At 36.9% G+C, this 21,189-nt stretch overlaps 10 protein-coding genes across 11 annotated transcripts; 1 reads left to right on the top strand and 9 right to left on the bottom strand.

Annotated features, from left to right (window-relative positions):
• Positions 1-1,805: 1,805 nt before the first annotated feature.
• On the top strand, positions 1,806-2,905 carry LOC135942757 (uncharacterized). The gene is made up of 7 exons (XM_065489040.1): positions 1,806-2,033; positions 2,089-2,155; positions 2,205-2,254; positions 2,319-2,354; positions 2,408-2,525; positions 2,576-2,640; positions 2,693-2,905. Exons 1-7 carry the CDS (start codon positions 1,962-1,964, stop codon positions 2,723-2,725), a joined length of 441 nt encoding a protein of 146 aa, XP_065345112.1. The 5' UTR covers positions 1,806-1,961; the 3' UTR covers positions 2,726-2,905.
• A 4,277-nt stretch (positions 2,906-7,182) lies between these two features.
• On the bottom strand, positions 7,183-8,519 carry LOC135943288 (uncharacterized). The gene is made up of 6 exons (XM_065489748.1): positions 8,317-8,519; positions 7,793-7,862; positions 7,687-7,736; positions 7,601-7,636; positions 7,423-7,540; positions 7,183-7,366 (listed from the first exon to the last, which is right to left on the bottom strand). The coding sequence occupies exons 1-6, from the start codon at positions 8,377-8,379 to the stop codon at positions 7,281-7,283; spliced, it is 423 nt and encodes a 140-aa protein (XP_065345820.1). The 5' UTR covers positions 8,380-8,519; the 3' UTR covers positions 7,183-7,280.
• A 465-nt stretch (positions 8,520-8,984) lies between these two features.
• Positions 8,985-9,900, bottom strand: LOC135943289 (general odorant-binding protein 56a-like). Its single transcript, XM_065489749.1, has 5 exons — positions 9,767-9,900; positions 9,485-9,557; positions 9,343-9,431; positions 9,168-9,276; positions 8,985-9,114 (listed from the first exon to the last, which is right to left on the bottom strand). Exons 1-5 carry the CDS (start codon positions 9,824-9,826, stop codon positions 9,044-9,046), a joined length of 402 nt encoding a protein of 133 aa, XP_065345821.1. The 5' UTR covers positions 9,827-9,900; the 3' UTR covers positions 8,985-9,043.
• A 1,748-nt stretch (positions 9,901-11,648) lies between these two features.
• LOC135943287 (uncharacterized) lies at positions 11,649-12,757 on the bottom strand. Its single transcript, XM_065489746.1, has 6 exons — positions 12,498-12,757; positions 12,358-12,442; positions 12,170-12,213; positions 12,075-12,113; positions 11,884-12,019; positions 11,649-11,833 (listed from the first exon to the last, which is right to left on the bottom strand). Exons 1-6 carry the CDS (start codon positions 12,549-12,551, stop codon positions 11,739-11,741), a joined length of 453 nt encoding a protein of 150 aa, XP_065345818.1. The 5' UTR covers positions 12,552-12,757; the 3' UTR covers positions 11,649-11,738.
• Positions 12,758-13,023: 266 nt separating this feature from the next.
• On the bottom strand, positions 13,024-13,848 carry LOC135944348 (uncharacterized). The gene is made up of 7 exons (XM_065491209.1): positions 13,767-13,848; positions 13,641-13,719; positions 13,544-13,587; positions 13,450-13,488; positions 13,269-13,395; positions 13,156-13,220; positions 13,024-13,095 (listed from the first exon to the last, which is right to left on the bottom strand). The coding sequence occupies exons 1-7, from the start codon at positions 13,818-13,820 to the stop codon at positions 13,057-13,059; spliced, it is 447 nt and encodes a 148-aa protein (XP_065347281.1). The 5' UTR covers positions 13,821-13,848; the 3' UTR covers positions 13,024-13,056.
• Positions 13,849-14,508: 660 nt separating this feature from the next.
• LOC135943339 (uncharacterized) lies at positions 14,509-15,495 on the bottom strand. The gene is made up of 6 exons (XM_065489817.1): positions 15,261-15,495; positions 15,129-15,207; positions 14,997-15,070; positions 14,904-14,942; positions 14,694-14,829; positions 14,509-14,637 (listed from the first exon to the last, which is right to left on the bottom strand). Exons 1-6 carry the CDS (start codon positions 15,435-15,437, stop codon positions 14,552-14,554), a joined length of 591 nt encoding a protein of 196 aa, XP_065345889.1. The 5' UTR covers positions 15,438-15,495; the 3' UTR covers positions 14,509-14,551.
• A 58-nt stretch (positions 15,496-15,553) lies between these two features.
• LOC135943341 (uncharacterized) lies at positions 15,554-16,464 on the bottom strand. Its single transcript, XM_065489818.1, has 7 exons — positions 16,337-16,464; positions 16,200-16,272; positions 16,081-16,148; positions 15,987-16,025; positions 15,814-15,937; positions 15,688-15,752; positions 15,554-15,631 (listed from the first exon to the last, which is right to left on the bottom strand). Exons 1-7 carry the CDS (start codon positions 16,391-16,393, stop codon positions 15,617-15,619), a joined length of 441 nt encoding a protein of 146 aa, XP_065345890.1. The 5' UTR covers positions 16,394-16,464; the 3' UTR covers positions 15,554-15,616.
• A 65-nt stretch (positions 16,465-16,529) lies between these two features.
• Positions 16,530-17,499, bottom strand: LOC135944356 (uncharacterized). The gene is made up of 7 exons (XM_065491220.1): positions 17,360-17,499; positions 17,222-17,303; positions 17,101-17,168; positions 17,002-17,040; positions 16,827-16,950; positions 16,709-16,773; positions 16,530-16,654 (listed from the first exon to the last, which is right to left on the bottom strand). Exons 1-7 carry the CDS (start codon positions 17,411-17,413, stop codon positions 16,628-16,630), a joined length of 459 nt encoding a protein of 152 aa, XP_065347292.1. The 5' UTR covers positions 17,414-17,499; the 3' UTR covers positions 16,530-16,627.
• A 507-nt stretch (positions 17,500-18,006) lies between these two features.
• Positions 18,007-18,938, bottom strand: LOC135943968 (uncharacterized). Its single transcript, XM_065490636.1, has 6 exons — positions 18,746-18,938; positions 18,621-18,699; positions 18,510-18,562; positions 18,412-18,447; positions 18,239-18,356; positions 18,007-18,183 (listed from the first exon to the last, which is right to left on the bottom strand). Exons 1-6 carry the CDS (start codon positions 18,884-18,886, stop codon positions 18,104-18,106), a joined length of 507 nt encoding a protein of 168 aa, XP_065346708.1. The 5' UTR covers positions 18,887-18,938; the 3' UTR covers positions 18,007-18,103.
• A 541-nt stretch (positions 18,939-19,479) lies between these two features.
• LOC135942664 (general odorant-binding protein 56a-like) lies at positions 19,480-21,112 on the bottom strand. Of its 2 annotated transcripts, XM_065488915.1 has the most exons (8): positions 20,896-21,112; positions 20,478-20,522; positions 20,321-20,396; positions 20,210-20,265; positions 20,117-20,152; positions 19,836-19,947; positions 19,707-19,771; positions 19,480-19,640 (listed from the first exon to the last, which is right to left on the bottom strand). In XM_065488915.1, exons 1-8 carry the CDS (start codon positions 20,977-20,979, stop codon positions 19,593-19,595), a joined length of 522 nt encoding a protein of 173 aa, XP_065344987.1. In that variant the 5' UTR covers positions 20,980-21,112; the 3' UTR covers positions 19,480-19,592. The 2 variants fall into 2 exon arrangements, with proteins under 2 accessions (XP_065344987.1, XP_065344988.1); XM_065488916.1 differs by lacking the exon at positions 20,478-20,522 and having other exon boundaries at positions 20,896-21,049.
• Between the last annotated feature and the right edge of the window lie 77 nt (positions 21,113-21,189).

The following is a 21,189-nucleotide window of genomic DNA, read 5'->3' as shown; positions in this document are numbered from 1 at the left end:
CATTTCATCGACGATTGTTTACAAATAGTGTGCCGAAACTTAAGGAGTCACACCAAACCAAACCGATTTAAAAATAAACTGACCCTGCGTTGGTGACAAGAGCGCGGCTCCAATTTTGCGATTAACTAGTTCACTTGCGAGCCAACTTGTCGCGTGACTCATCCTCGCGACGGCACACTTAAAATTCATTCTCACTCGCAAATCGCTGTTAGCCAGAGGCAAAACAAAATCGCATGCACCACCAAATTGGTCCGTAATTGCGGGCCCCGCGGCCGACTTTGCATGCAGGCGGCGTCGGCAAACGAAAGGTAGTGCCAACGTACTCGTGTTTGATCAGCGCTAGAATCTAAAGTGGTCAGCCACGGCCAGTTTTGATTACTAACTGTTTTCGCGGTAGCACAGTTAATTACATTTTTTTTTGCCATGACCATACCATAAGCTCCTGCTGCAGGATAATGGTATTCGGTTCACATTTTGCACTTTTCTTTTTGGCCCTGCGCTGCATCATCTCCGAGCGCGCAGTGTTTGGGCACGCGAGTCGCATCGCTGAGTGATTTTGCGATGCGTGTGCAACGTGTTTATACCTAACACCGTGTGTGTGTTTGCTTTTGCGTTGTGATTCTTTCACACTCTATCAGTTCGTATTGATGCAGGAAATATTGAACACAGAAAGACGATATCTTATTATTTGCAAGAATCGATTTTGCAACCTAATTGCGCGCGATATCAACACATTCTGCGCCTCGAAACCTTGTATCAGTTGCAGTTTGTTGAATATTAATGTCTTGTTCATTTAATTGATTAATACCGGGATTCATTGATATGCAGAGCTCATGCCTATCAAGGTTCTGATTCGATCTAACAATTAGTTCATCCGCAACAGCAAACATTGTGTAAAATTTGATGATCCCATATCTTTTACTTGTTCAAATAACAAAATGAGTGAATGAATTCAATTTAAAACTAAAAGTGTAAATCAGAGACAAAATTATGAAATTCATATTTGGTGGCTTTTATTTACCTAACAATAACAGGCCAAAATCTGAACATACGGAACAGGCAGCAAAACATTTCAAACTAAAGGTTATTGGAATCTTAAAATCTCTATTAGCCAAAATACTCATCATTTTGGCAAAATGATTCTGTTGAACAACAAACCATTTGGAATATTTTTTCAGTCTCCTACATAGAGGTCTCTTTATAAATACGCCGATGTCATATTGAATTTTGAACAGCAGGAGACATTTCAAACGCTGTTTTCTTAAAAAAAGCATTAATTTTGTTAATCAGATAATGGATTTGAACACGATTTTTAATATATAGCACACTAACCAAATAAATTTTTAGAGCCGTGCTTAATGTACTATTAGTAAAGGCAAAGAACGGAAATTCCCAAACTCTTAAGACTGATAAAAATATATAATTTTTATATTTTAAATAAGCTGCAAATAAAAATTTTTATACGATAGCTAAAACTGTAAAAATAATTCAGGATAAATGAAAAGAAAAGGAAATGGTAACTTAATAAACCCCAGCTCCCTACTGAGCCTTTTGATCTAGAGAATACTGCGCCGTGAAACGCGCACGTCACGGGGGTTGCATAAGACTGGAGAGTCGCGCCACTACAGCGGTGAGTTCGAACACTCACTTTGATATTTCCGACCATAGAGCGCGTCCTCTACTCATTCCGGCAATTTCCCCTGCCCATTGTGAATTGAAAGATAAAACGCGACTGGCTCGTGAAAAGCAAATGGTTTTGCGTAATTTTTTTTTATTCTGAGTACGCTTTGGCAACGACCTTGTTCAGCAATTTTGAACAGATTTCGTTGCGTTTCCTGCAATTTGAAAATGAATGCAATTTTTAGCTGCAATTTGCGTGATGGTATAAAGTCACCTGTCACTTCACGATTTTTCTCACTTTTGGTTTTGAGACCGAAACTTGACAGCTACCAAAACCAGTCATGATGAACAAATTCGCACTCGGATCAGTTCTCGCCCTAGTTTTGGCGCTCACCTCCTCTGCACTGGCCGGGGTAAGAAAATTCGCGCATCTTGCACTTTCTATTTTATTTCCTTTCTAACCATTAGGAAGAGTGCATGAAGAAAATTGAGGCTGGAATCAAGCAGTGTGTGGCGGATATGAAGTTGCCACCAGGTGCTTGATAGAAAGGTGTGATTTTTTTATTAACACTTTATCGTTTTAGCGGACCTTGCGTTTGATAAAGATTTTGCTCAGTATTCAAATGGAACTAAGGTATTAACTTCCGTCATAGCAAAGTAATATACTATTATTAAATTATGGTATGATTTTTGCAAAGTGTCTGCTGAAATGCGTCGGTGAATTCATTGGAGTGGTAGGCACTTATGGGGAAGCTTTCCAAACCAAGATTTAAAACAAACGTTTCAGTATAAAGATGACAAACTTGTCGATTCAACACTCACTACCATGACGAATGACTTTCTGAAAGAACACCCTGAAGAGAAAGAAATGACCGGAATTATTTTGAAGGATTGCAAAAATATTTGTAAGATGAATAAAAATAATCAATGGTTCACGTATAAATATTTGTTGCAGCCGAAGCATGCCCATGTGCGACTGCAGCTAAAATGTTCACCTGTGCCAGAGACATTGCCTCCCGGGTAATAATAAAATTTGTGATAAATCTGCCCTTCTCACTGAAATGAGTTGTAGTTCACGAAGGGAAAAATGCAGAAGAAGAACTAACCGGAAACTCAACACGTTTTGCACAGCAGTAGAAATTCCTTTGAAGATAAGTAGCCCGAAAATCGGTCCTCCACTCTTTTATAAATTCGGTTTTGCGCTCGATCGAGTGTAAAATCCCACATTGCTGCTGTAAGTCCTGCTCACTCGGCAAATAAAACTTTTTCCTTCAAAGCAAACAAATGAAGTCTGCATCTTTTCCTTTTCCAATCGACTCGCACACAAACACATGTGTGGCTGCTGCTCCAATCTATAAATGTAGTCAAAGAAAAAAAATCACATATGGATATACTCCTCGCGGCTATTTGCTCGCAGAAATTGGAGTTTGCTCCTAGCGTAATGACATATTCCCTTGGCAAACATGGAAAAATTGAATCCATCATTACTGGAATACACATGCACGCTCACATAATTTGAATACGGAAGGGAGGCTGGATTTTTAAAAGGCTAGGGGAGCTTTCACTAGTGGAAAGGGTGCTTTGTAGTTTAGAAATTCATTCAAGATTTCATGGCGAGATCATCCAGTGTAAGAATTAGGTTTGAAAAGTGTCAAAAGAAAAGGCAAACAGGCCGTCATTAAGGATTTCGCCCTCCCTGCCCAAGGAAATGAGGGCTTGTTAGAGGGGTTGCTTGCTTTTTCAACGGAGAATGCGGAGCAAAAGGCGGTTCTTTGAAGCAACGTCACAGAAATATTTAACAAGCAAAATAGAAAGAGCTGGGCACTGCCAAGGTTAATGAGCTGGAAGAAAATAATTCGCAATTTCCACGAAAAAGCGAAAGAGCGGGACTTCCAGAATTTTAAAAGCTCACATATCATATAATAAAATAATATAAATAATATATTTTAAAGACCTGCACGGATCCTGAACTATCCTGGTTTTTCCTGATGTTTAAATAAATGTTTTTGCGACTGTAGCATTGCCAATATAAAAATAAATTTCGTTTGTATGTCCCTTAAATATTTTTTTCTTGGTATGGGAGTCTTCTATTCTAACCACAACAACAAGCTTCCTGGAAAGTTCTTACTGTCATTGCCAATTCATGTAAGTGACCTGCCAAATCAAGATTGCGAGTCGTCCATCAAGTTCAAGTTAAGCTGGCGTGAAACAATATACCAACTTCGCAAAAATCACTATGTATAGCAGTGCTTCTCTTCTCTATTGACAAAAGGGGAGCAAACAATATGTACCACGTAGAATTTTCTTGGATCGAGGTTCAAGGCTCCACTTTTAGAGGAAAGAGTGCTGCTTTAATTTTAAAATGCTAAAGTAAATTATTGCTACACATAAATTTTGATTTCGCAGCTGTTGTTCAAAAATTAATATTTTTATTAATTCCCCAACATATTTTCTAAGGTGTATCAAGTTAGTAAACTTTTAAACACGGTGTTCGGAGAATTTCTACAGATAATTAAGTCAGTTCAAACCAATTAGTGTAAAACTCTCAACAGCTACCACAAAGGTTAATTTTGCATCTCCACCTCCCCTTACCGTCTGCGCACTCTTAAATCAACTTAATAGAGATCATATTGCCACTTTGCTCCGAGTAGAGAAGCGCAATTAATTCCCTCCTCGCTTAAGACTGAATAAAGTGAGCTGGAACCACCCTCTTCAAGCAGCAGAATCAAATGCACCTGAACGCATGCATGCAGGGGTGTGTTTTTGAGCCCCAGCTCAAATGACGTGTTTTGTTTGCAGCAGGCCTCGGTGCGTCTTGGTTATTAATATTCAGGCGGTGATGGTGCGATGATGACGGTTTCTCTGGCACAGGTGCGCTAATCGTGCCGCAAACTCCCATAACATAACTCACCCCGGGTGCTGGGGCGCACTATTTTTTGCCTGCCACTCGCTGCGTAATGACGATCCCTGCTGGAGGTACAAAAAGTGCATCTTATTTTATCGCTCTCGCAGACACACGCCTGCAGGGAAATTGTTAACAGTCGACAGCTGCTCTAAAATACAACCAAAATGCGCACACGCCGCACTCTGCAGCCAGTTTTTATTTACTGCCGGGTTCAAATTCAGCCCTCACTTTTGTGCACTTTTGCTGCAGCGCCTGAATTATTTAGCCAAGTGAGTGTTAAGTTTTATACAGAACTCTAACATTTTGTAAAAGTTTGGTGCATGAACCAAGTTTAACCAAAATGGGAAATTTTACTACTTTGAATTTTTATAGTGCGATGGTGGGGAAATTTTTATCCGATTTAATAGCTGCTGCTCTTTCAATTTCAAAACAAAATTTATAAAACTTAATTCCTTTTAAAATTTATCTTCCTAATTTTAAGTGAATAGCTGCTACTGATTAAGCACATTAACTATTGAAATGTTCATTTTGGATGCAATTTTATAACAAAACATTTATCGGCACAGTCTGAAATGAACTTGGCCTGTTTATGTACTTCAACCTGACGAAAACAAAGGTACTTGAATATGCCAACTCTTTACAGGCTATTTTAAATTTTGAATCTCTCAACATCAAACCTAAGTGAGCAGCCTTTATAAAAATACCGTTTTTTAACGATCACTGAGTTTTCCTTTAATAATGATTGGATTGCACTTGAATCAGTTGTTAATGCTTTGATTTTATTGATGTTTTGATATCTTTAAAAAGAAACAAACATAATATAATATATTATATCTAATGTACGAAGAAAGAAAAATAAACAGCAATCGTAAATACTGTTATCAGTTCAAGGACTCACTATCAGACATTATTGTTATTGTGAAAGTTCCCGGTTTCACCCCAGCAAGACGCCGTTTGTGGGAATAAACGCTGCTGGAGACTTCTGCCTCACGATAGTGCACAGTGCACCCTCCGTGTACAGCCTATGTATAATAAGATTATGGCTTGGTATATATACCGGTGCACAATACGTGCGGCACAAAGAGCAGTGATGGAATATCGGCTTTGATTTATTTATCACTTTGAGGAAAGAAAATTAAACAAAAATATTTGCAATTTTCACTTTTTCCTTTGTTAAAGGCCAGGGATGGTGAAAAATATTGGACTTTGTTTTATCATGAATATCCTTGTTGTCTTGTAAAAATTGCATCTCGATCCCTTTTCAAGAATATGTGATCTACTGCAGAGAGTTTTATGTTCATTTTTCTGCAAACTAATACTAGTGGTCTGCTGCGAAAATCTATTTTAATTTGCCACTTTTCAAAGTCGTTCACATCTGTCGACGTGCGCGAGCAGCAGGTTGGGCAGACTTCTGCATTTAGCAAGCCTCCGGGGTCGACCACATAACACCTTATTTTTAAATTTGTCTATATAAAATTACTGCAAATGTGAACTTTTATCAGTTTTTTTTTAGTAAATTTAATAAAATCATTGCATTGGCAGCAAAATTTCTAAAAGGGTTCAAATAAATTTTTACACCATTGAAAAAAATTATCTTTGTTTCCCTTATACTTACTGCTCGAAATTGTTTCACAGAAAATATTTGATTTCTAGTTTAAATCTATAGGAATATTTAAAATTTCATCAAATCATGAATCTTTCTTACTTTACTGTGAATCAAGGAGGAATATTTGCATTTTATATATTTTAGTTTATGCTTATATTGGCAAGGTAGAAAAATTTTGTGAGTCCATCTTCCAAATAACTGAGAGTAACTTCTGGCCACGTACTCTTGTTTTATCGCGCACACTCTAGTGTGCAACCAAAGCCCGAAAGTGTAACCGACGTCTTGCGTGCCCGCTGGACCAATGATTTATGGTATTTCCCTGAGAGCCTGTAGATCAAAATAAATGAATTTGCGCGAGCGTGTGCGCGGCGGCAGTCAAAATGATGCATTGCTTTCATTATTTGTGCGAGCGAGCAGAGACGAGACGCTAGAAGAGAAGAAATCGCGCGCGCCGCTCATTTTCACTGCACTTTCCAAGTGCAGCGGCGAGAAATCTTGCAGTCGGCGCGCGGCGGCGACCACCTGCGGGCGAGCATTGGCGCTCAGATTCTAATTGCATTTTCAGCGCGACAGCTAATCCTGTTTGTTTTCCAGCCGGGCAATAAAGCAATTCATAATTCCCTTCGCGCGTTCGCTCGCCAACTTTGTTTTCTGTCACTTTGAATTGTTTTGCAGCGAACGCGAGAGCCAATTTCGAGCGTCTAGTCTGCCCGGCGGCACCAAATAATAAGCCGTTCTCGCGAATTTATTGCCGCCGGCCGCCACTGCCGCAGGCAGCGAGATTGATTTTCCAGAGATCCGAGAATGTATTGCAAATAAATAAATAAAACATGCAGAGACCAATTTGGCCTCGTCATGGCAGCTAACGCGTGACGATAATCTCGGGTGATTGAGTGGGTGAATTGTAAAATTCACTTTTCACTGCAGCCAGGAGGGAAAGCGATACAATGCCAACCTTTCCGTTCTCATCTGGAAAAAGGCACATCTGTCATTGTCACATGAGCAGGGTAAGACATTTTACGCTAGCTCTTTGAAAAGCGAAAGAGAGAGATTTCGTGCTAAAATGTCAGCGAGCGGCTTTATTGAATAAATTATGGAAAACCGTTTGCAAGCATATGGCGTATGAAATGGATTTGGCGATTCTCCGCACTAATCCCTGATGGGCTCTAAAGGTGGCTGCTGAGGGTACAGGCACTCGTAAATAAGTCCCACCGTGTCGCAATCGTCGTTTCCGACTAAAATATCGAAAAATTTAGTTGCTGCGTACGGCTGATGGGCTCGAAATATTTACCCAGATTCTTGCAGTTGTTGTAACGCGCCACCAGTTTGTCAGCGCTGTCCTTGTGGAAGTAATAGTCGCCCTTAATCAAGTTGATTACAGCCGTGTCATTAGGTTTGCCATCAGCCCACTAGAATCACAACCCACCCATTGTCATTGAGTTAAAAATCAATTGGTTTAAATCGCTTACCATGCCGTTTTTCTCAGCATAACATTTCATGTAGCACTGAAATTTAAAAATTACCACAAGTTTAATTTTTGGAAATCGAGGTTTACTCTGATTTTGTGCGGGAACGGATACGGTTTTTTCAGCGCCCCAAGTTCAGCTGAAAATAAGGAACGTGAAAAGAGGAAATTTTAATTAGAAAGCGTTATATTTTACCAGGTGAAATTTGTGCCTCCTTTTTGCATTGCTGAACGATTTCAGTCAGGTTCTGAGGATTCGCGAATCCCTAAATGAATTAAACAGTTTTAGAAACGACATATATATATATATATATATATATATATATATATATATATATATATATATATATATATATATAATAAAAGCCTTTACATTCATGAACTATTATCCTCCACAGATGGTATTATTTTTCAATAACTACAACTATGTTTATTCATTGCTCAAACAAACTATACACAATAAGTTCCGGGAACTAATTTGAAGAATCTTTGAACTGAAGTTAAAAATGAAATAATTTTTATTTTAAGAAATAAAACCGAATTGATTCTCTTAATTAAACAAATACAAATAATGTATTTTTAAAATATTTTCATTACAACCTTAAATTAAACTAACATTTTATCCCTTCAAAATAACAATCATTTGAGAAGTCAAAGCTTACCGGATAAATACTTACTACTGAATCATTTTCAAATCCCCGAGTGCGAACTTTGACTCACCTGCACGGCTGGAATGACCAGGAGTGCGAGGGCAGCGATAAATTTGGCGCTCGTGGGCTTCATTCCGCGAGGGGCAGCTGACCTTTGTGGCTCTTGATGGAAAAAGACCACTGCGATCGGGTCGAGTGTGTCTGTGCCTGTGTTATCAACGACGCCGCTTGTGTAAGTGTCAGAGTGAATGAGGCCACGGTTGCTCGGGACGGAGCTCCGTCCACATTCAAAGGCAGCTTCTGCCGGCCTCAACCGGTGGGAACCGGTTGTGGATGTGGGCACCAAAGTGAAGTTGCCCACTCTTTTTCTAGGGGTAGTATTCTGGTTTATTATTTCTAGAGTCAAACACAATAAATATAGATTAAATATTAAAATTTTAAAGCAAGAAAGCGCGAACAGTACTAGCGAAAAAAATGCTCCATTAGTAGAACTCGCTTAATGGCATTTGTTTTAATGAGTGGAGATGATGGTAAAATATTATTTATTGCCTTCTAAGTCATTTATTTTGTATGTTTTTTTATTAATTTAGTTTAAAGCCGAACAATCGCCCCAGTTTAGTTAAAAAAGTGTTCAATAACTCTAGTCAATTCTTTTTTAAGTTTTATTATTTTATTTCACATAGGTAAATTTTCTTTGTAACATCTAAAAGATTTCGTTTAAATGAATGAAACAAAATCTCCATTTTAAAGGGATAATGCCAATTTTATTTACTTCTGCTGCATATAATTATTTTTTATTAGTGTCCATCGGTGTGGTTGACGATGCAATTGTAGATCTTGGCAGCGGTCTCGCAGTCGTTGGCTCCAGCTGAAAAATAGTGGCATGAGATTATAACTCCCACACTTTGTCACATTGCTTACTCTCGCCCTTGCAGTGACCGTAGTGCTCAATGAGAGATTCGGCCTTGGTGGGGTTTTCGGCCCTCAACTCAGACTCGACCTTTTCGTCAGACAGCTTGCCATCAACGTACTGAAAATTTTGAAGATAAATTACTAGGTGTCTAGCAAGCGAAAAAGGTTTTATAAAGATATTTACCAGTCCATATTTCTCGCCAACGCACTTCAGGTAGCACTGGACCTTTTCGGGGTAGGTGGCACTCTTGTCCTTCAAGATTTGCAGTTCCTCTGTAAATATTTTAAATTTTATACCTGGTTAAAAATACCCTTGTTGCACTCACCCTTGGTGACACTGTGCTCTTCCCTGCACTCACCACGCAGCTTCTCGGACTTCTCCTTCCTCTCAGTGGGGATCTGTAATTTTTTTTTAAATTATGTAAAAGTCATGAAATAGCAAATTCAGCAAATAATCGTCTTGACTGCGATTATCACATTGCCAAGTCACAAACGAAATGAATAATTCAATTAGAAAGTTGAGAGTTGATTGAATTTAAATATAAACGAGATTGAACGCAAATGCCAACTGGATTCAGAAGAAATGAACAGAAAGAAATCAAACTCACCACTGCAGAGGCGACCACGAGGGTCATGCAAACGACGGCGGCGAAGGCGAAGGTGCGCATCCTGTTAACGTGGAAGACAAAAGTGGTGATCCGTCGGTCTATTTTGGATATTTATGCTGTGGAAAAGTGATTACTGCGCATGATTTTAGGCACTATCTCAAAATTCAACGTTCGCCCTTGCGCCACCATGACCTTTGGTGTCTGGAGGACTAATTTATTTTGTCCCCACTGATCTGACCATTGGCTGGGACCATCACACCATCCCAGCTATCACAAAATAAATATCTCTTGTCGTTGATGCCTTTAGGCTGGCCAACGACTGTTTACCCGCACCAGTTTAAACCTTTTAGTGTGACACGTGCTGTTGAATAACAAAGAAAGAAAGAAAGTGATTTTATAACTAAACACTGCTGGATTATTACGTAATACCCCATCAAACTTTATCAAATTAAGCTACATAATGGTGGCAAAGGCCAAAGTCAGAATGTCTCTTCGAGTCAATCACGTGATGCAATAAAAGAAGTGATTTACAGAGATATGGATCTTTCCATTCTAAAGTGAGGAAATAATAACATTATATTATGATGCTTGATGTAAAAAAATAAATCGTTTCAATCTCAGCATTTGGACAGTCTTTCGGAACAAAGAGTAGAAGGAGCTGATGCTTAAAAATGTAGCATTATATATACCTCACGGAAGTAAATACTCATATTATTTAATAATTTGACACAATTTGCTGAAACAGCATGAAAAAGTAAAATAAAATATGACAGTTAATCATATTTCTTAAAAAGTTTCAAAGTTCATTTGCTTACCCTAAAAAGTCAAATATTATTGCTGAAAGTTTAGATAAACTCTATGTGCCGATTATTATACTTATTGACCTTTAATGTGGTTGGATTAGATTTGGAGTAAACAAACCTTTTATCTTCAACTCACGTCATTCTTAAATTTTTTATTAAATTTACTATAAATCTTTTGGCATATCAGCAAATGATAATAAAAATATTTATTTTTAGCACGTTTGTTAAAGAAGCTACAATTCCCCCAATTAATTGACTGCATCTGACAAACCCACATTCTGTCTGTAAAGGGCACTCGCAGACGAAACTTAATCAAGTAAACATGTCAGCAAAGAGTTTACGATAAAATGGAGTTAAATAAAGAGTTTAGATAAAAAATGGATCAGAAATGGTATTATAAGTTTTGAAATTTTGAGGTTTTCGGTTTCAGGAAAAGGAAAAAAATATGAAAATCAAGAATCCTCTAATTTTCCTTAATTTAAGAAATTGTTAACTTAAACAATAACTAAGTGCCGATAAATAAATACAAAATTAATTACTTTTTAAACTTAATCCCAATTTTCTGTTTCGAATAAGAGCCACCCCGTATTGTTAAGGCATTCTCAGGCGTGTCAAAGCATTGGGAGATATTTGAGCAGTTCGGGGATCTAATACTGGCTGCTCAATGTCAGAGATGGCAAAGGGTGGTTAATTAAATGACTCTAAATGCTCAAATATTTCTACGGGCTGGGAGGCTCACCGGCGTTGACTCGCCACTTGCTGGTTTACGCACCTTTCCAGCAGCTTTAGAGACAAATGTCTGGCGGTTCAATATCAAGCGCTCGGTGGTGTTATTGGGACCCGGTGAACTCATAGCCCACGGGATGTGCTGACAATGAGCAAAGGTTGAAAAAATTTAAAAATTATTTATATTATTGCACTTTTATAGCTTTATTCAGCCTTTATCAGTTCCTATTTATTCTTACTTGTAAGATGTATGCAGGCTGCCTCGCATTAATGTTGTGCAGGTTGCATATATCTAAAGACAATATTTAAATCTGATATAGAGGAGGTGCAAGTCGAGTTTAAAAATGGATTCATTATTATTGGGGCACACTTTTATTTCAAAACACTCTTCCCTTAGACCGTTTAAATTTGAAGCAATACATTATGTTGGAGTCAGCTTAGAGCTAGGAGGGTGTAGAAGATGACGTAGACATTGCCCTGTACTCTTCGCTAGTGCATAAGGAAAAATTGCAGTAGGTATCACAGTCGTTTTTGGCATCTAAAAATTCGAAATAAGTGCTTGATAAATTTAAAAAATTCCGATTTTACTCTTTGGATAGCACTGCTTGACAATGGTGCGGTGTTGGTCAACCATCGACTGCCCTCTCTTTTTGATAACAGCGGCATTCATATCCGTAAACATCTTCATGACTTTGTTGATGAAATTGTCCTTATTAGTGATTTGCTGGCACAAAAATTGTTAATAATTCCATTATTTTTCTTCTAAATTTTGTTCTTACCTCTCCAATGTTTTTCAAATACTGGCATTTAACGTAGCACTGCAAAAATAATTCTATATGTTTTATTTAGCTAAACTTTATTCACTAAAACCTACCTTATGCTTCGACTTAGAGTTTTTGGTCAGTTCCTCGATTTTTTCTGCAAAAATATTGAAATATTTACACTATTATGATAAACAAATAAAATTAAACAGCAAAAAATTTAAATATGAAACAGTTTTGTAAATTTTCATCTGATGAGGAATGACATTTTTACGCACATTTAATTTAAAATTCAATCTACCTGTATCGGAAATGTTGTTTTCCTTCCTGCAAAGCTTCTCATTCTTACTGAAGATATCATACCAGTTGGCTGGTGAAGTCTGAGCCTGCATTTTATAGTTAGATAATATTGTCATAAAAAATTAAATCCAAAAGACTTACCCAGGTGAGCAAGGCAACTGAAAGTACGACCAGGATCACGACAGCGAATCTCATTTTTGTGGCTTTGTGCTCGACTGACGGTGGCTGCTAAACTTCGTTGGCTTTTCAATCCGCAAAAATTACTTCTCTTCCTGTCGCACAAAACACAATGTTTTGTGTACGAGGGCGGGCGTCCAACTAAAAACAAGATAATTTTGGCAATGACTATGTTGCATGTCGTTTGCCGCGTGTGCGCGTCAGGTCCTTGAATGCAAAATGAGGAAAGGTCATATGGGGGCGAAACAGTTTCATACACGTTTATCGCAATTACTGTGGACTTTGATGCAACAAGCATACAGATCAAGCATTTTTCAAGGGAGAAAAGCGATGCTCAATTGTTTGCAATAACTATTTGGTTATTAAATAAGACTATTTCTAACTATTATTATTTTAGAGCTCAATTTAAAAATCACACATTGAATTCATTTTTAAAAACGTTTATAGTTTATAACTAGATATCGAGGAAGAATAAATGAAACATGCACGGTTGAAATGCTAGTAATTCAGTATGTTTTTATTTTTATTCTTTCATAAGAGTTTTAGGATTCTTCACTCCATCCTGTCCTCAATAAGGTAGAATTAAAGGTTTGAACTGTCTACAAAAAGCTAAAACTTTTACCGTTTTGGAAACTTTTTCTACGCAGAGCATCAGTTTCGCAGCCTTTTCACAATCATCCGAGACACCTTTATTATCATTAGTTTTTTTTGCGTTTGTTATTCACGAATAAATACTTTTTGCCACATCTTTGCATTTTGAAAACACCCCTTCCTCTTTGATGAAGAATTCCTCGTCAGCAACTCCTAGGTAACGCAACCTTTTTTGATATTCCGAGTGAAGAGAGTCGATGTCGGATATAGACTAAAAAGCAAGATTGTTGATTTGCTTGACTCGCGTTGAGAAGGAATAATCTACCTTATTATAAAGTCCCTCCATTACGCATTTTACCAAGCACTATAAATGTGATTATTAGCACGAGGAAAAATTGAACATTTTGAAGAACAGAAACCATTAAATTTCTCGGGGAATCTTCTTTAAGGTCAGGCAGCGGGCCTATTAAGTGAAGTTTTTTTAGCAGAATTTACAAAATAATCACATCAGTATACCGTCAGGAACTTGATGCTCTTTTCTGCATGCTTCCAAAACCATCACCGACTGTTTCTTTTGGTCTTCTAAAGGTGTAAGCTGAAATTCTGAATGCAATAAATAATTAAATTTGGACTTTAATAAACCTGAGTTGCTTTCACGAGAGCAAAGACCACAAATAGCTTTAGAGCAAACTCCATCCTGTTCGCTGGAGAGGCTGAGCAGAAATGTGCGCATACTAATTTTTTTACAGCCTCTGTCACTGCAATTTACACTTAAATGAGCGGAGGTAGTAAATTTGAATATTTTTAACCTAAATAGTTTTAAATTGTAATATTACAAAACACTTTTATTTAGTCGGTGTTTACCAAGTTATCCAGACCTCGGAAGCTCATGAATTAGGGCTACAACCAGTATAGCCAAAACTAGATAGAGCAGGACATTTATTTAGAAATATGGTAAAATAAAAGATTAATACACACCAGGTAAGCTACTTTCTAATTTCAACTTGAAAACGTTTTGTTTTGATTAAAATGTATTTAATATACTTAGATATATGCATGTGGTGGGCAATACAGTGACTGTCAGGATAAGTGAATATAGAAAATAGCCCGGAAACTAGTACAAACCTTTTGCAAGTTCTGCATGTAATATTAAACAATTTGTGCTTCCTTTTTTAACTTCACCAGCCATTGCCTGGCGAAATTTCTTCAATTCAGTAGTCATATGAATTGATATATATTTGGTGTGCAGACTAAATTAATTCATGTTTTTGATCAGGATTTTGTAACAAAAAGTTTAAATCATTAAAAAATTGAACTATTAAGTGTTTCTTTTATATACTGAATAAACATATATGTGAAGTAGATTTTGTAGTAAGACACATACTTTGCATGGAGGTAGCATTTTATTTATTGTTGTCAATCGCAAATCATTTTATTTTTTCAAACTTTTTCAGAGCTTGAATCTCACAGATACACAGATCAGTAGCTATGTCGCAGTTGTTGTTGTAGTTTTCTTTAAAAAGGCATAGAATGACTGATCGTTTTATGCACATAAATAGATGAACTTACTCAGGGCCCTTGCATTACAGTTGTCTATTTCCTTAGTAAAGTCCTTTATTTTTGAAGCCGACCAATTATCGTTTTTAAACAAGTCTTTGTAATATTCCATTCCTTTTTCAAGATATTTTTTCATGTCTGTCATGCTCTGCAAAGTGATAATGTTTTAAAAATTTTGGCAACCTTGATTTTATATTGTTGAGAACAAATTGATTGTATTACCTGTCCAGTAAATTTCTCCTCGCTACATTTGAATAAGCACTAGTTAAGAAATTAAAATTAAGATTTTATTCAGGAAAAATACTAAGAACTCACTCGGATGTTCAGAGGCACTTGCTCTACTTTCGTGTAGTTGTCTAGGCTGTCATAATTGAAGTTCGGTCCGAGTTCTATTTAAACTGCGATGTGACACAACAAAAAATACATAAGCCAAATCATTCAACGCACCCTTATCCAGGTTTAGTTCCTTGATGCATGTTGTCATTGCCATCTCCTCGATCTTCTCCCATTCAGCTTTCGTTTTAGCCTAGCATGGATATTAAATAAGACGCTATTTTTAAGATGGTATATGTACTGTACTTCTCCAAGAGAAGAGCTAAGCAGAATAGCTGCGGCGACAAGTAGTGCAACAGAGGACAACATGTCGCTGGCGCAGAAGAAACAAAATGATGTGGTTTTCCCTATTTTTGCGCTTTTATATATTATGTCGCATGCAACCAAGCCAACCCAACCACAATTTTCATTTGAATACACCATTAAGTTGTTATACTACTTTGAGCACTTTCGGAATTTTTAAGCAAACAAATTCACGGGCAAATTTTACATCCTGCTATATTATGATAAATTTTAATGCGTAGCAGAAAAAACACGAATTTCAAATGTTCAACCTTGGAAATTTTTATTATTTAATGTGGACATTCACATTGGGAAAAAAATCATGCATGTTTGAGCTGAAACAATAATATTTAAAATTAGAAAATGAAAAATAATTTATTTCTTCTCTTACTTTATGGTAATTTTCTTTCTTGCACAAAAAGAACAGAATAACCGTGTCGCAATTGTTTGCTCCTCCTATAATAAATTTTACCAGAGTTAAATTATATCGCACAGCCGATTTAGTATTTTTACTAACGAAGACTTTTGCAAGTTTCCATTGACTGTAGAAAAGCCTGTTGCTTATCAGATGGCAACTTTTCAGCCATGTTTGCTGCAAATTGAATCCTCTTCTCCATGAATTTGTCAATATCATCCATGCTCTGAAAACTTATTGGATTGGGATAATTAATGCTGCATCATTTTTCTTACCTGGTCGACCTCTTTCTCAATGATGCACTTCATCAAACACTAAACAGCCAATAATATTTTAATGAAAATAATAATTTCTTTGTACTAAACGCACCCTATCGATTTCAGGGAATTCTTCAAGCGTATTAAAATGCCTGATTTCTTTGAAGGTTTTCAGGGTGTCTGGAAATTCCATCTTCAAAAGAGAATCTGCAAAAATTCAAGGATTCATACCTTTGTCCAGCTTCATTTCTGTGATGCAAGTTTCACGATGTGCAGCCAGTTGTTTGTGCCAATCAGCTTTGTCCTTTGACCGATATTTATTAACAAGATTTTTGTTTTACTAAATTAAAATAATCTGAGCAGGTTACCGCTTGAGCAACGAACAATACAGAAAGGAGAAGCGCAAAAGCTGCCGATGGATACATGTTGCTCGCGGGAACAGTGCATTCACAATGTGAATAACGTTTGTTTGTGCACGCCAATTTAGAGACCTCAACTTCCGCTATTATATCAGCGAATAAATAAAGGAAACTGAATATTAAGGTCACAATTTTTATATATATTTCTATTTATTGCTGGCCAATTAGAAACATAATATACAGAAGAATTATTTCAAATGAGAAATATTTTGACAGAATTTTAGTAGTTTGAAATGTGTTCTAGTCTTCGTCCGAGCTGAAATCGTACTGAAAATAATCAGAAAATTTATTTAAATATAACGCACATTTTTTCAATAATACTTTCGAAATTATCGCTTTTTCACACAGATGAATGAGAACCACTGAGTCGCAATTGTTTGCTCCTCCTACGTGAGATAAAACTTTGTTTAATGTTGTTCAAATTATCGACGTTATTTACTTGTGCCTTTGCACTTTTCAATGGCCTCCCTGTAAGTGTCCAATTTCTTTTTCGGAAGACCATCCGAAAATTCTTCGAGTAGCTCATGACTCTTCTTGTTATATTCATCCAAATCGTCAAAACTCTACGATGGTTAAAATTTTAGATTCGTCAAAAAATTCAAGCACATTATTACAACTCCTGTGAACTTTTCAGCAACGCATTTGATGAGACACTATAATCCAATGATACACTATTATAAGAAATTGCTATTCTTCTAATTTAATCGCAATACCCTTTGCTTTGGTGTAAACTCTTCCAATTTTGTCTTTGCCATGGTGTCATTCGGCGTAATCACTTCATCTTTTATGGCAAAAATTGATAAGACATATATTTTTTAATAATTCAATGCTTGCCTGGAGGAACCTCCAGTTCAGCAGTGCATTCCTTGCGATATTTTTCTCCCAATTTCTGCCATTTCTCATCAACAGCCTTGCCCTGAGAATCATGTTATTCCTTAAAATGATTGATTATATTAAAATGTGCACTAATACCTGGATCGCTGTACAGAGAACTAAAAATCCGAAGAGCGAAGCCCACCTATGCATCTTGCTTGTGCAGAACTCAATGTGAGATTAGAAGCTTCGCGTGTTTGTGGCAAATGATGGATTTTCTGAATGGCTGACATCCGCTTTGAGAGTAAAAATATTTTTACTGCGCTTATAGCTCTTTTTCTATTCATTCCTCCTAATAGCTTTGTCATTCATATCTGGCACAAAAGCACAACGGAATTTGAATGATGTACATGGATAATAACTGTGTTTCGTCTAAATTTGAGTCACATATTCATGGAATATTGTTAAATAAAAAAAAAACTTGTATCGTGCAACATTATAAACCGTTGTAGGGGCTATCTGAGAAATTTCTAATAATATAGAATCCGAAACTAGATGAGCGTTGTAACGACGTTAAGCTTTGAGGAAAATGTCCGGAATTTTAATTCAATATGAAAAGGACCTTGTTTTAGGATTCCTCAGTAGAGTTAAAAAACGTATGTCAACTAGTTTTAGCTTGTGAATCTAAAAATTATTTTATTGAACAAAAACGTACATAATTTTGTGATATTCTCATCCCTGTTATTCCAATACCTCTGCCTGGATTGTTTTAAAATAATGGTGAAATTAAATGAAAACAGCTGAACTAGGTTTCCTCTGTTTAATTAAAATGGAAGCGTTAGCATTGTAATACGATCTGACCAATAAGTCATCAATGTGTATTTTCTTGTTTTGCTGGACAGTCTAATGTAACCCATTTTCAGCCGCGACCTTCATGCCGCACCGGAACATTTTCGCTGCAGTTTCACACTCATTGGTCTCCGCTAAAAAAACAAGTTAAAATGTGACCTATTTGTTTGCAAAAAATCATATTCTCACATATCCCTTTGCAAGTTTCGTAAATCTTTGACTCAACTTCAGCGACGGTCTCGTTTTTATTTTTAGATTCTTCAATCCACTCCAAAACCTTACTCTCGACCAATGCGTTGTCTGAAAACTGAAATATCTCATTAATTTTAAGACGTGCTCTGCTTCGCGTAATTTAATTTTACAATCTCCATTTTTTCTGCGATGCACTTGATAAAACACTACAAATTGAGTTGATATCTGTAAATATCATAACAAAAAATTGAGAAAAAGGAAGTGATACCTTGCTTGTATCGCTCAAATCAGATTGCTTGTCCAGTAAATCAGCAACGTCCGCTGTCAGATTAGAAATAAAGGCACTTTAAAGATTTTTCAAAATTTACGTAAATCTGACCTGGGCCTTTCATGTTCAGTTCTTTCATGCACTTCTTGAAATATTCCCAAGGTTTCTTTGAATGCTTTCCATCTACATCCTGAAATCTGAGCCATAGTTTCAAATTGCAACATGAACAAAGTCACCTGAGAATGTAAAATTAGGAAGAGAAAGAACAGTCTGGCGAGCGTCGTGCCTGCAGATACCATTTCAACGTTTTTGGTGCCTGAAAAGTGAACGCGAGACTGATGCAGTCTCGCTTTTATAGCGACCATCAATACCTGCATGGTTAGTTTCGGAAAGTAATGTGTCAAAATGCCCTTGCTGATTGTGAGAGCATTGTTCAGTGTGTGCAAATTACCACGGATGTGGAAATTTCTGGCAATTTTGAGCCGTTGGCAATTTTGAATTCCATGATATAGTTATATGTGGCAGGAAATATGTATTTACATATGTGACCATGATCTACAAATAAGAAAAAGTTCACCATCACGTGATCAAAACACTATTAATTAAGAAATTCATTAAAAGAGATTTTAAATTTTGACAAAATAATTTTTAAAACTTAAAAGACGTGTATGTCGTATGTCATTGATTTGAACTGAAATTTGAAATTTATTTATGGAAAGAATGCAATTATTTAGAAGCTATTGGGCTACCTGATTGTGATTGATATAGCTATTTTCTATTTATAAACGGTGCTAATTGTGCACTCACGGGGGCCTTACAAATAATTATTGTAATCTTAATTTATTTTACACAATTTGTTTGACAAAAATAGAAGCCATGAATTTATTTTAATAATTCTTTTTAACATATTCCTGTCACCTTTATAATTTTTCATCCAAAGATGGGAAAGCATGAGAATAAAAGACGGAAGTCATTTGGTCGAATGTTATTATTTATTAATTAAATCTAAATCACATAAGATTGCTTTCAAACTGTAGTAAAATGCTGATTTCTTGTCAGCCTCACGCTGTCTGCGAAATCCTCTCACTTAGCTCCATCTTCCTTAGAAGGATAGAACAGCTTCCTAGCGATCTGTAATAATATTTTGCAAAATTGATCTTAAAATGAGCCATTAATTCAACGATCATTGCTACTCACTTCCCCATCACTGGTTTTGAAGCATTTAGCCAGTTCGAATGCCTTTTCGCACTCATTTTCGCCAGCTGAAATGAAAAAGAGCAAAGTGTCAGTTAATAAACGCTTTTTTCTAGTGTTTCAGTCGCATACTTGGTTCGCTGCACTTTTCCATGGCATCGATAGCCCGCGCCGCCTGCTCAGGTGCCATCAGGTTGCTAACCGCTTCCTTCATTTCCTTGACCAGAAGAACACCATCCTTCATCTAAAAATGAGGAATATTTATCAGCTAGTCAGTATAAAACGAGCTTTGGGAGCAAAAATGGAATGAATGGGGCCTGCTTTGCATTTTCAGCATGTGAATAGAGTTTAATTGCTGCCACGCGCAGAGCGTGAATAGTGTTCGTTTGGAGACAAAAGCATTTGGTACTCACCACTCCCAGACCGCTGATGTAGCAGTTGACGTAGCACTGAAAGAAATAGAAACATTGTCAACCTGCGCATACTATAATTTTCGAGTTTTCTACCATCGTCTCCTTTTCGTGGTTTTCAAAATCGCCATTTTTCAGCCGCTCCACTTCCGCTGAAAGAAAGGGATTATTCAAATATATTGTACGATTTCCACTTAGCTCCCCTACCCTCTTTGACATGCGTTTGCTCGGCGCACAGCTTTTTGACAACCTCCTGAGTGTTTCTCAGAATCCTGATAGTTGCCTAGACAGGAATTTACATATTAAAAGTTTTAACATTATGTGTGATTAATTTAAAGCTATTTGTGTAAAACATAAAATATACCTTCCGCTTTATTGTGTCAAAGGCGGTTCGCAAGTGTCGAAAACGCTATTAATGAAATGGATGAGATGAATGAAATAAAGCACATTAGAGAAGGAAGAGGATTTAAACGCTTTTTGGTAAATGGACTAATTTTTGCTGGCAAAAAAGATTTCACGAAAAATGGGAATTCTTCGATTCTGCTTCTAAAGTGGTAAAATCTGTGATTGTCGACTCTTTCTAAACTCAAGATTCAAATAAAAGTTTGTAATATAGAATAGAAAAATTTCACTTAAATATTATTCCATTGAAAAATTAGTCTCGTGATTCCCAAAAAGCAACCGTAAAAGGGTTTAGATTGCGGTATGTCTGGATTTTAATAAAAAAATTTAAGAAGAAATCTTGTTTGACGCGAAAGAGGGATGCATCTGTTGCGACTTACCTCCCTTGACTGCGGCTCCTGGGGGTGGCCGTAGACGGCTGCCACCGCGAACACAAGAGCCAGCGAAACGTAGAGCGTGTTCATCTTGGGGAACAAGTGTGCTCTCTGCAGAGCCGAGCAAGGCTTAAATACTCGGAGATGGCTAATTAATTGCCAGGAAACTGGGAGAATAATTTTTCATGGTAGCCGAAGGGGGATATAGATGCGCGTGTGTGTTTTGTGTCCATGCTTTGTGCACCGCCTGCCCTTGGTGCCTAATGCGAATGACGACGCACGAATACGCCGAGACGAGCA

Source organism: Cloeon dipterum, chromosome 4, assembly GCF_949628265.1.
Source record: "Cloeon dipterum chromosome 4, ieCloDipt1.1, whole genome shotgun sequence".
In the NCBI taxonomy this organism is placed as follows: Eukaryota; Metazoa; Arthropoda; class Insecta; order Ephemeroptera; family Baetidae; genus Cloeon; species Cloeon dipterum.
This window is presented reverse-complemented; position numbering and strand designations above follow the sequence as displayed.

What these genes read in the sequence shown, in the direction of transcription:
- LOC135942757 (XM_065489040.1), top strand. Translation starts at nt 1,962, where the DNA reads ATGATGAACAAATTCGCACTCGGATCAGTTCTCGCCCTAGTTTTGGCG. An exon ending in TCGGTGAATTCATTGGAGTG is followed by an intron (nt 2,355 to 2,407) that starts GTAGGCACTTAT and finishes CAAACGTTTCAG; the next exon opens with TATAAAGATGACAAACTTGT. An exon ending in CCAGAGACATTGCCTCCCGG is followed by an intron (nt 2,641 to 2,692) that starts GTAATAATAAAA and finishes AATGAGTTGTAG; the next exon opens with TTCACGAAGGGAAAAATGCA.
- LOC135943288 (XM_065489748.1), bottom strand. Translation starts at nt 8,379, where the DNA reads ATGAAGCCCACGAGCGCCAAATTTATCGCTGCCCTCGCACTCCTGGTC. An exon ending in CGTTCCCGCACAAAATCAGA is followed by an intron (nt 7,637 to 7,686) that starts GTAAACCTCGAT and finishes TTTAAATTTCAG; the next exon opens with TGCTACATGAAATGTTATGC. An exon ending in ATGCTGAGAAAAACGGCATG is followed by an intron (nt 7,541 to 7,600) that starts GTAAGCGATTTA and finishes TTGTGATTCTAG; the next exon opens with TGGGCTGATGGCAAACCTAA.
- LOC135943289 (XM_065489749.1), bottom strand. Translation starts at nt 9,826, where the DNA reads ATGCGCACCTTCGCCTTCGCCGCCGTCGTTTGCATGACCCTCGTGGTC. An exon ending in TCGTGGTCGCCTCTGCAGTG is followed by an intron (nt 9,558 to 9,766) that starts GTGAGTTTGATT and finishes AAAAAATTACAG; the next exon opens with ATCCCCACTGAGAGGAAGGA. An exon ending in AGAGCACAGTGTCACCAAGG is followed by an intron (nt 9,432 to 9,484) that starts GTGAGTGCAACA and finishes AAATATTTACAG; the next exon opens with AGGAACTGCAAATCTTGAAG.
- LOC135943287 (XM_065489746.1), bottom strand. Translation starts at nt 12,551, where the DNA reads ATGAGATTCGCTGTCGTGATCCTGGTCGTACTTTCAGTTGCCTTGCTC. An exon ending in AAACAACATTTCCGATACAG is followed by an intron (nt 12,214 to 12,357) that starts GTAGATTGAATT and finishes ATATTTTTGCAG; the next exon opens with AAAAAATCGAGGAACTGACC. An exon ending in ATTTGAAAAACATTGGAGAG is followed by an intron (nt 12,020 to 12,074) that starts GTAAGAACAAAA and finishes TTTTTGTGCCAG; the next exon opens with CAAATCACTAATAAGGACAA.
- LOC135944348 (XM_065491209.1), bottom strand. Translation starts at nt 13,820, where the DNA reads ATGGAGTTTGCTCTAAAGCTATTTGTGGTCTTTGCTCTCGTGAAAGCA. An exon ending in TGGAGGGACTTTATAATAAG is followed by an intron (nt 13,396 to 13,449) that starts GTAGATTATTCC and finishes CTTGCTTTTTAG; the next exon opens with TCTATATCCGACATCGACTC. An exon ending in ATGCAAAGATGTGGCAAAAA is followed by an intron (nt 13,221 to 13,268) that starts GTATTTATTCGT and finishes ATGATAATAAAG; the next exon opens with GTGTCTCGGATGATTGTGAA.
- LOC135943339 (XM_065489817.1), bottom strand. Translation starts at nt 15,437, where the DNA reads ATGGTGTATTCAAATGAAAATTGTGGTTGGGTTGGCTTGGTTGCATGC. An exon ending in TTAGCTCTTCTCTTGGAGAA is followed by an intron (nt 15,208 to 15,260) that starts GTACAGTACATA and finishes TATCCATGCTAG; the next exon opens with GCTAAAACGAAAGCTGAATG. An exon ending in AGGAGAAATTTACTGGACAG is followed by an intron (nt 14,830 to 14,903) that starts GTAATACAATCA and finishes ATCACTTTGCAG; the next exon opens with AGCATGACAGACATGAAAAA.
- LOC135943341 (XM_065489818.1), bottom strand. Translation starts at nt 16,393, where the DNA reads ATGTATCCATCGGCAGCTTTTGCGCTTCTCCTTTCTGTATTGTTCGTT. An exon ending in TATTGTTCGTTGCTCAAGCG is followed by an intron (nt 16,273 to 16,336) that starts GTAACCTGCTCA and finishes TATCGGTCAAAG; the next exon opens with GACAAAGCTGATTGGCACAA. An exon ending in AGAAATGAAGCTGGACAAAG is followed by an intron (nt 16,149 to 16,199) that starts GTATGAATCCTT and finishes TGGAATTTCCAG; the next exon opens with ACACCCTGAAAACCTTCAAA.
- LOC135944356 (XM_065491220.1), bottom strand. Translation starts at nt 17,413, where the DNA reads ATGCATAGGTGGGCTTCGCTCTTCGGATTTTTAGTTCTCTGTACAGCG. An exon ending in TGAACTGGAGGTTCCTCCAG is followed by an intron (nt 17,169 to 17,221) that starts GCAAGCATTGAA and finishes TTGCCATAAAAG; the next exon opens with ATGAAGTGATTACGCCGAAT. An exon ending in AGTTTACACCAAAGCAAAGG is followed by an intron (nt 17,041 to 17,100) that starts GTATTGCGATTA and finishes ATTGGATTATAG; the next exon opens with TGTCTCATCAAATGCGTTGC.
- LOC135943968 (XM_065490636.1), bottom strand. Translation starts at nt 18,886, where the DNA reads ATGCAGGTATTGATGGTCGCTATAAAAGCGAGACTGCATCAGTCTCGC. An exon ending in TCCTAATTTTACATTCTCAG is followed by an intron (nt 18,700 to 18,745) that starts GTGACTTTGTTC and finishes CTCAGATTTCAG; the next exon opens with GATGTAGATGGAAAGCATTC. An exon ending in ACTGAACATGAAAGGCCCAG is followed by an intron (nt 18,563 to 18,620) that starts GTCAGATTTACG and finishes CTAATCTGACAG; the next exon opens with CGGACGTTGCTGATTTACTG.
- LOC135942664 (XM_065488915.1), bottom strand. Translation starts at nt 20,979, where the DNA reads ATGAACACGCTCTACGTTTCGCTGGCTCTTGTGTTCGCGGTGGCAGCC. An exon ending in TTGACACAATAAAGCGGAAG is followed by an intron (nt 20,397 to 20,477) that starts GTATATTTTATG and finishes ATTCCTGTCTAG; the next exon opens with GCAACTATCAGGATTCTGAG. An exon ending in GGAAAAGTGCAGCGAACCAA is followed by an intron (nt 19,772 to 19,835) that starts GTATGCGACTGA and finishes TTTTCATTTCAG; the next exon opens with CTGGCGAAAATGAGTGCGAA.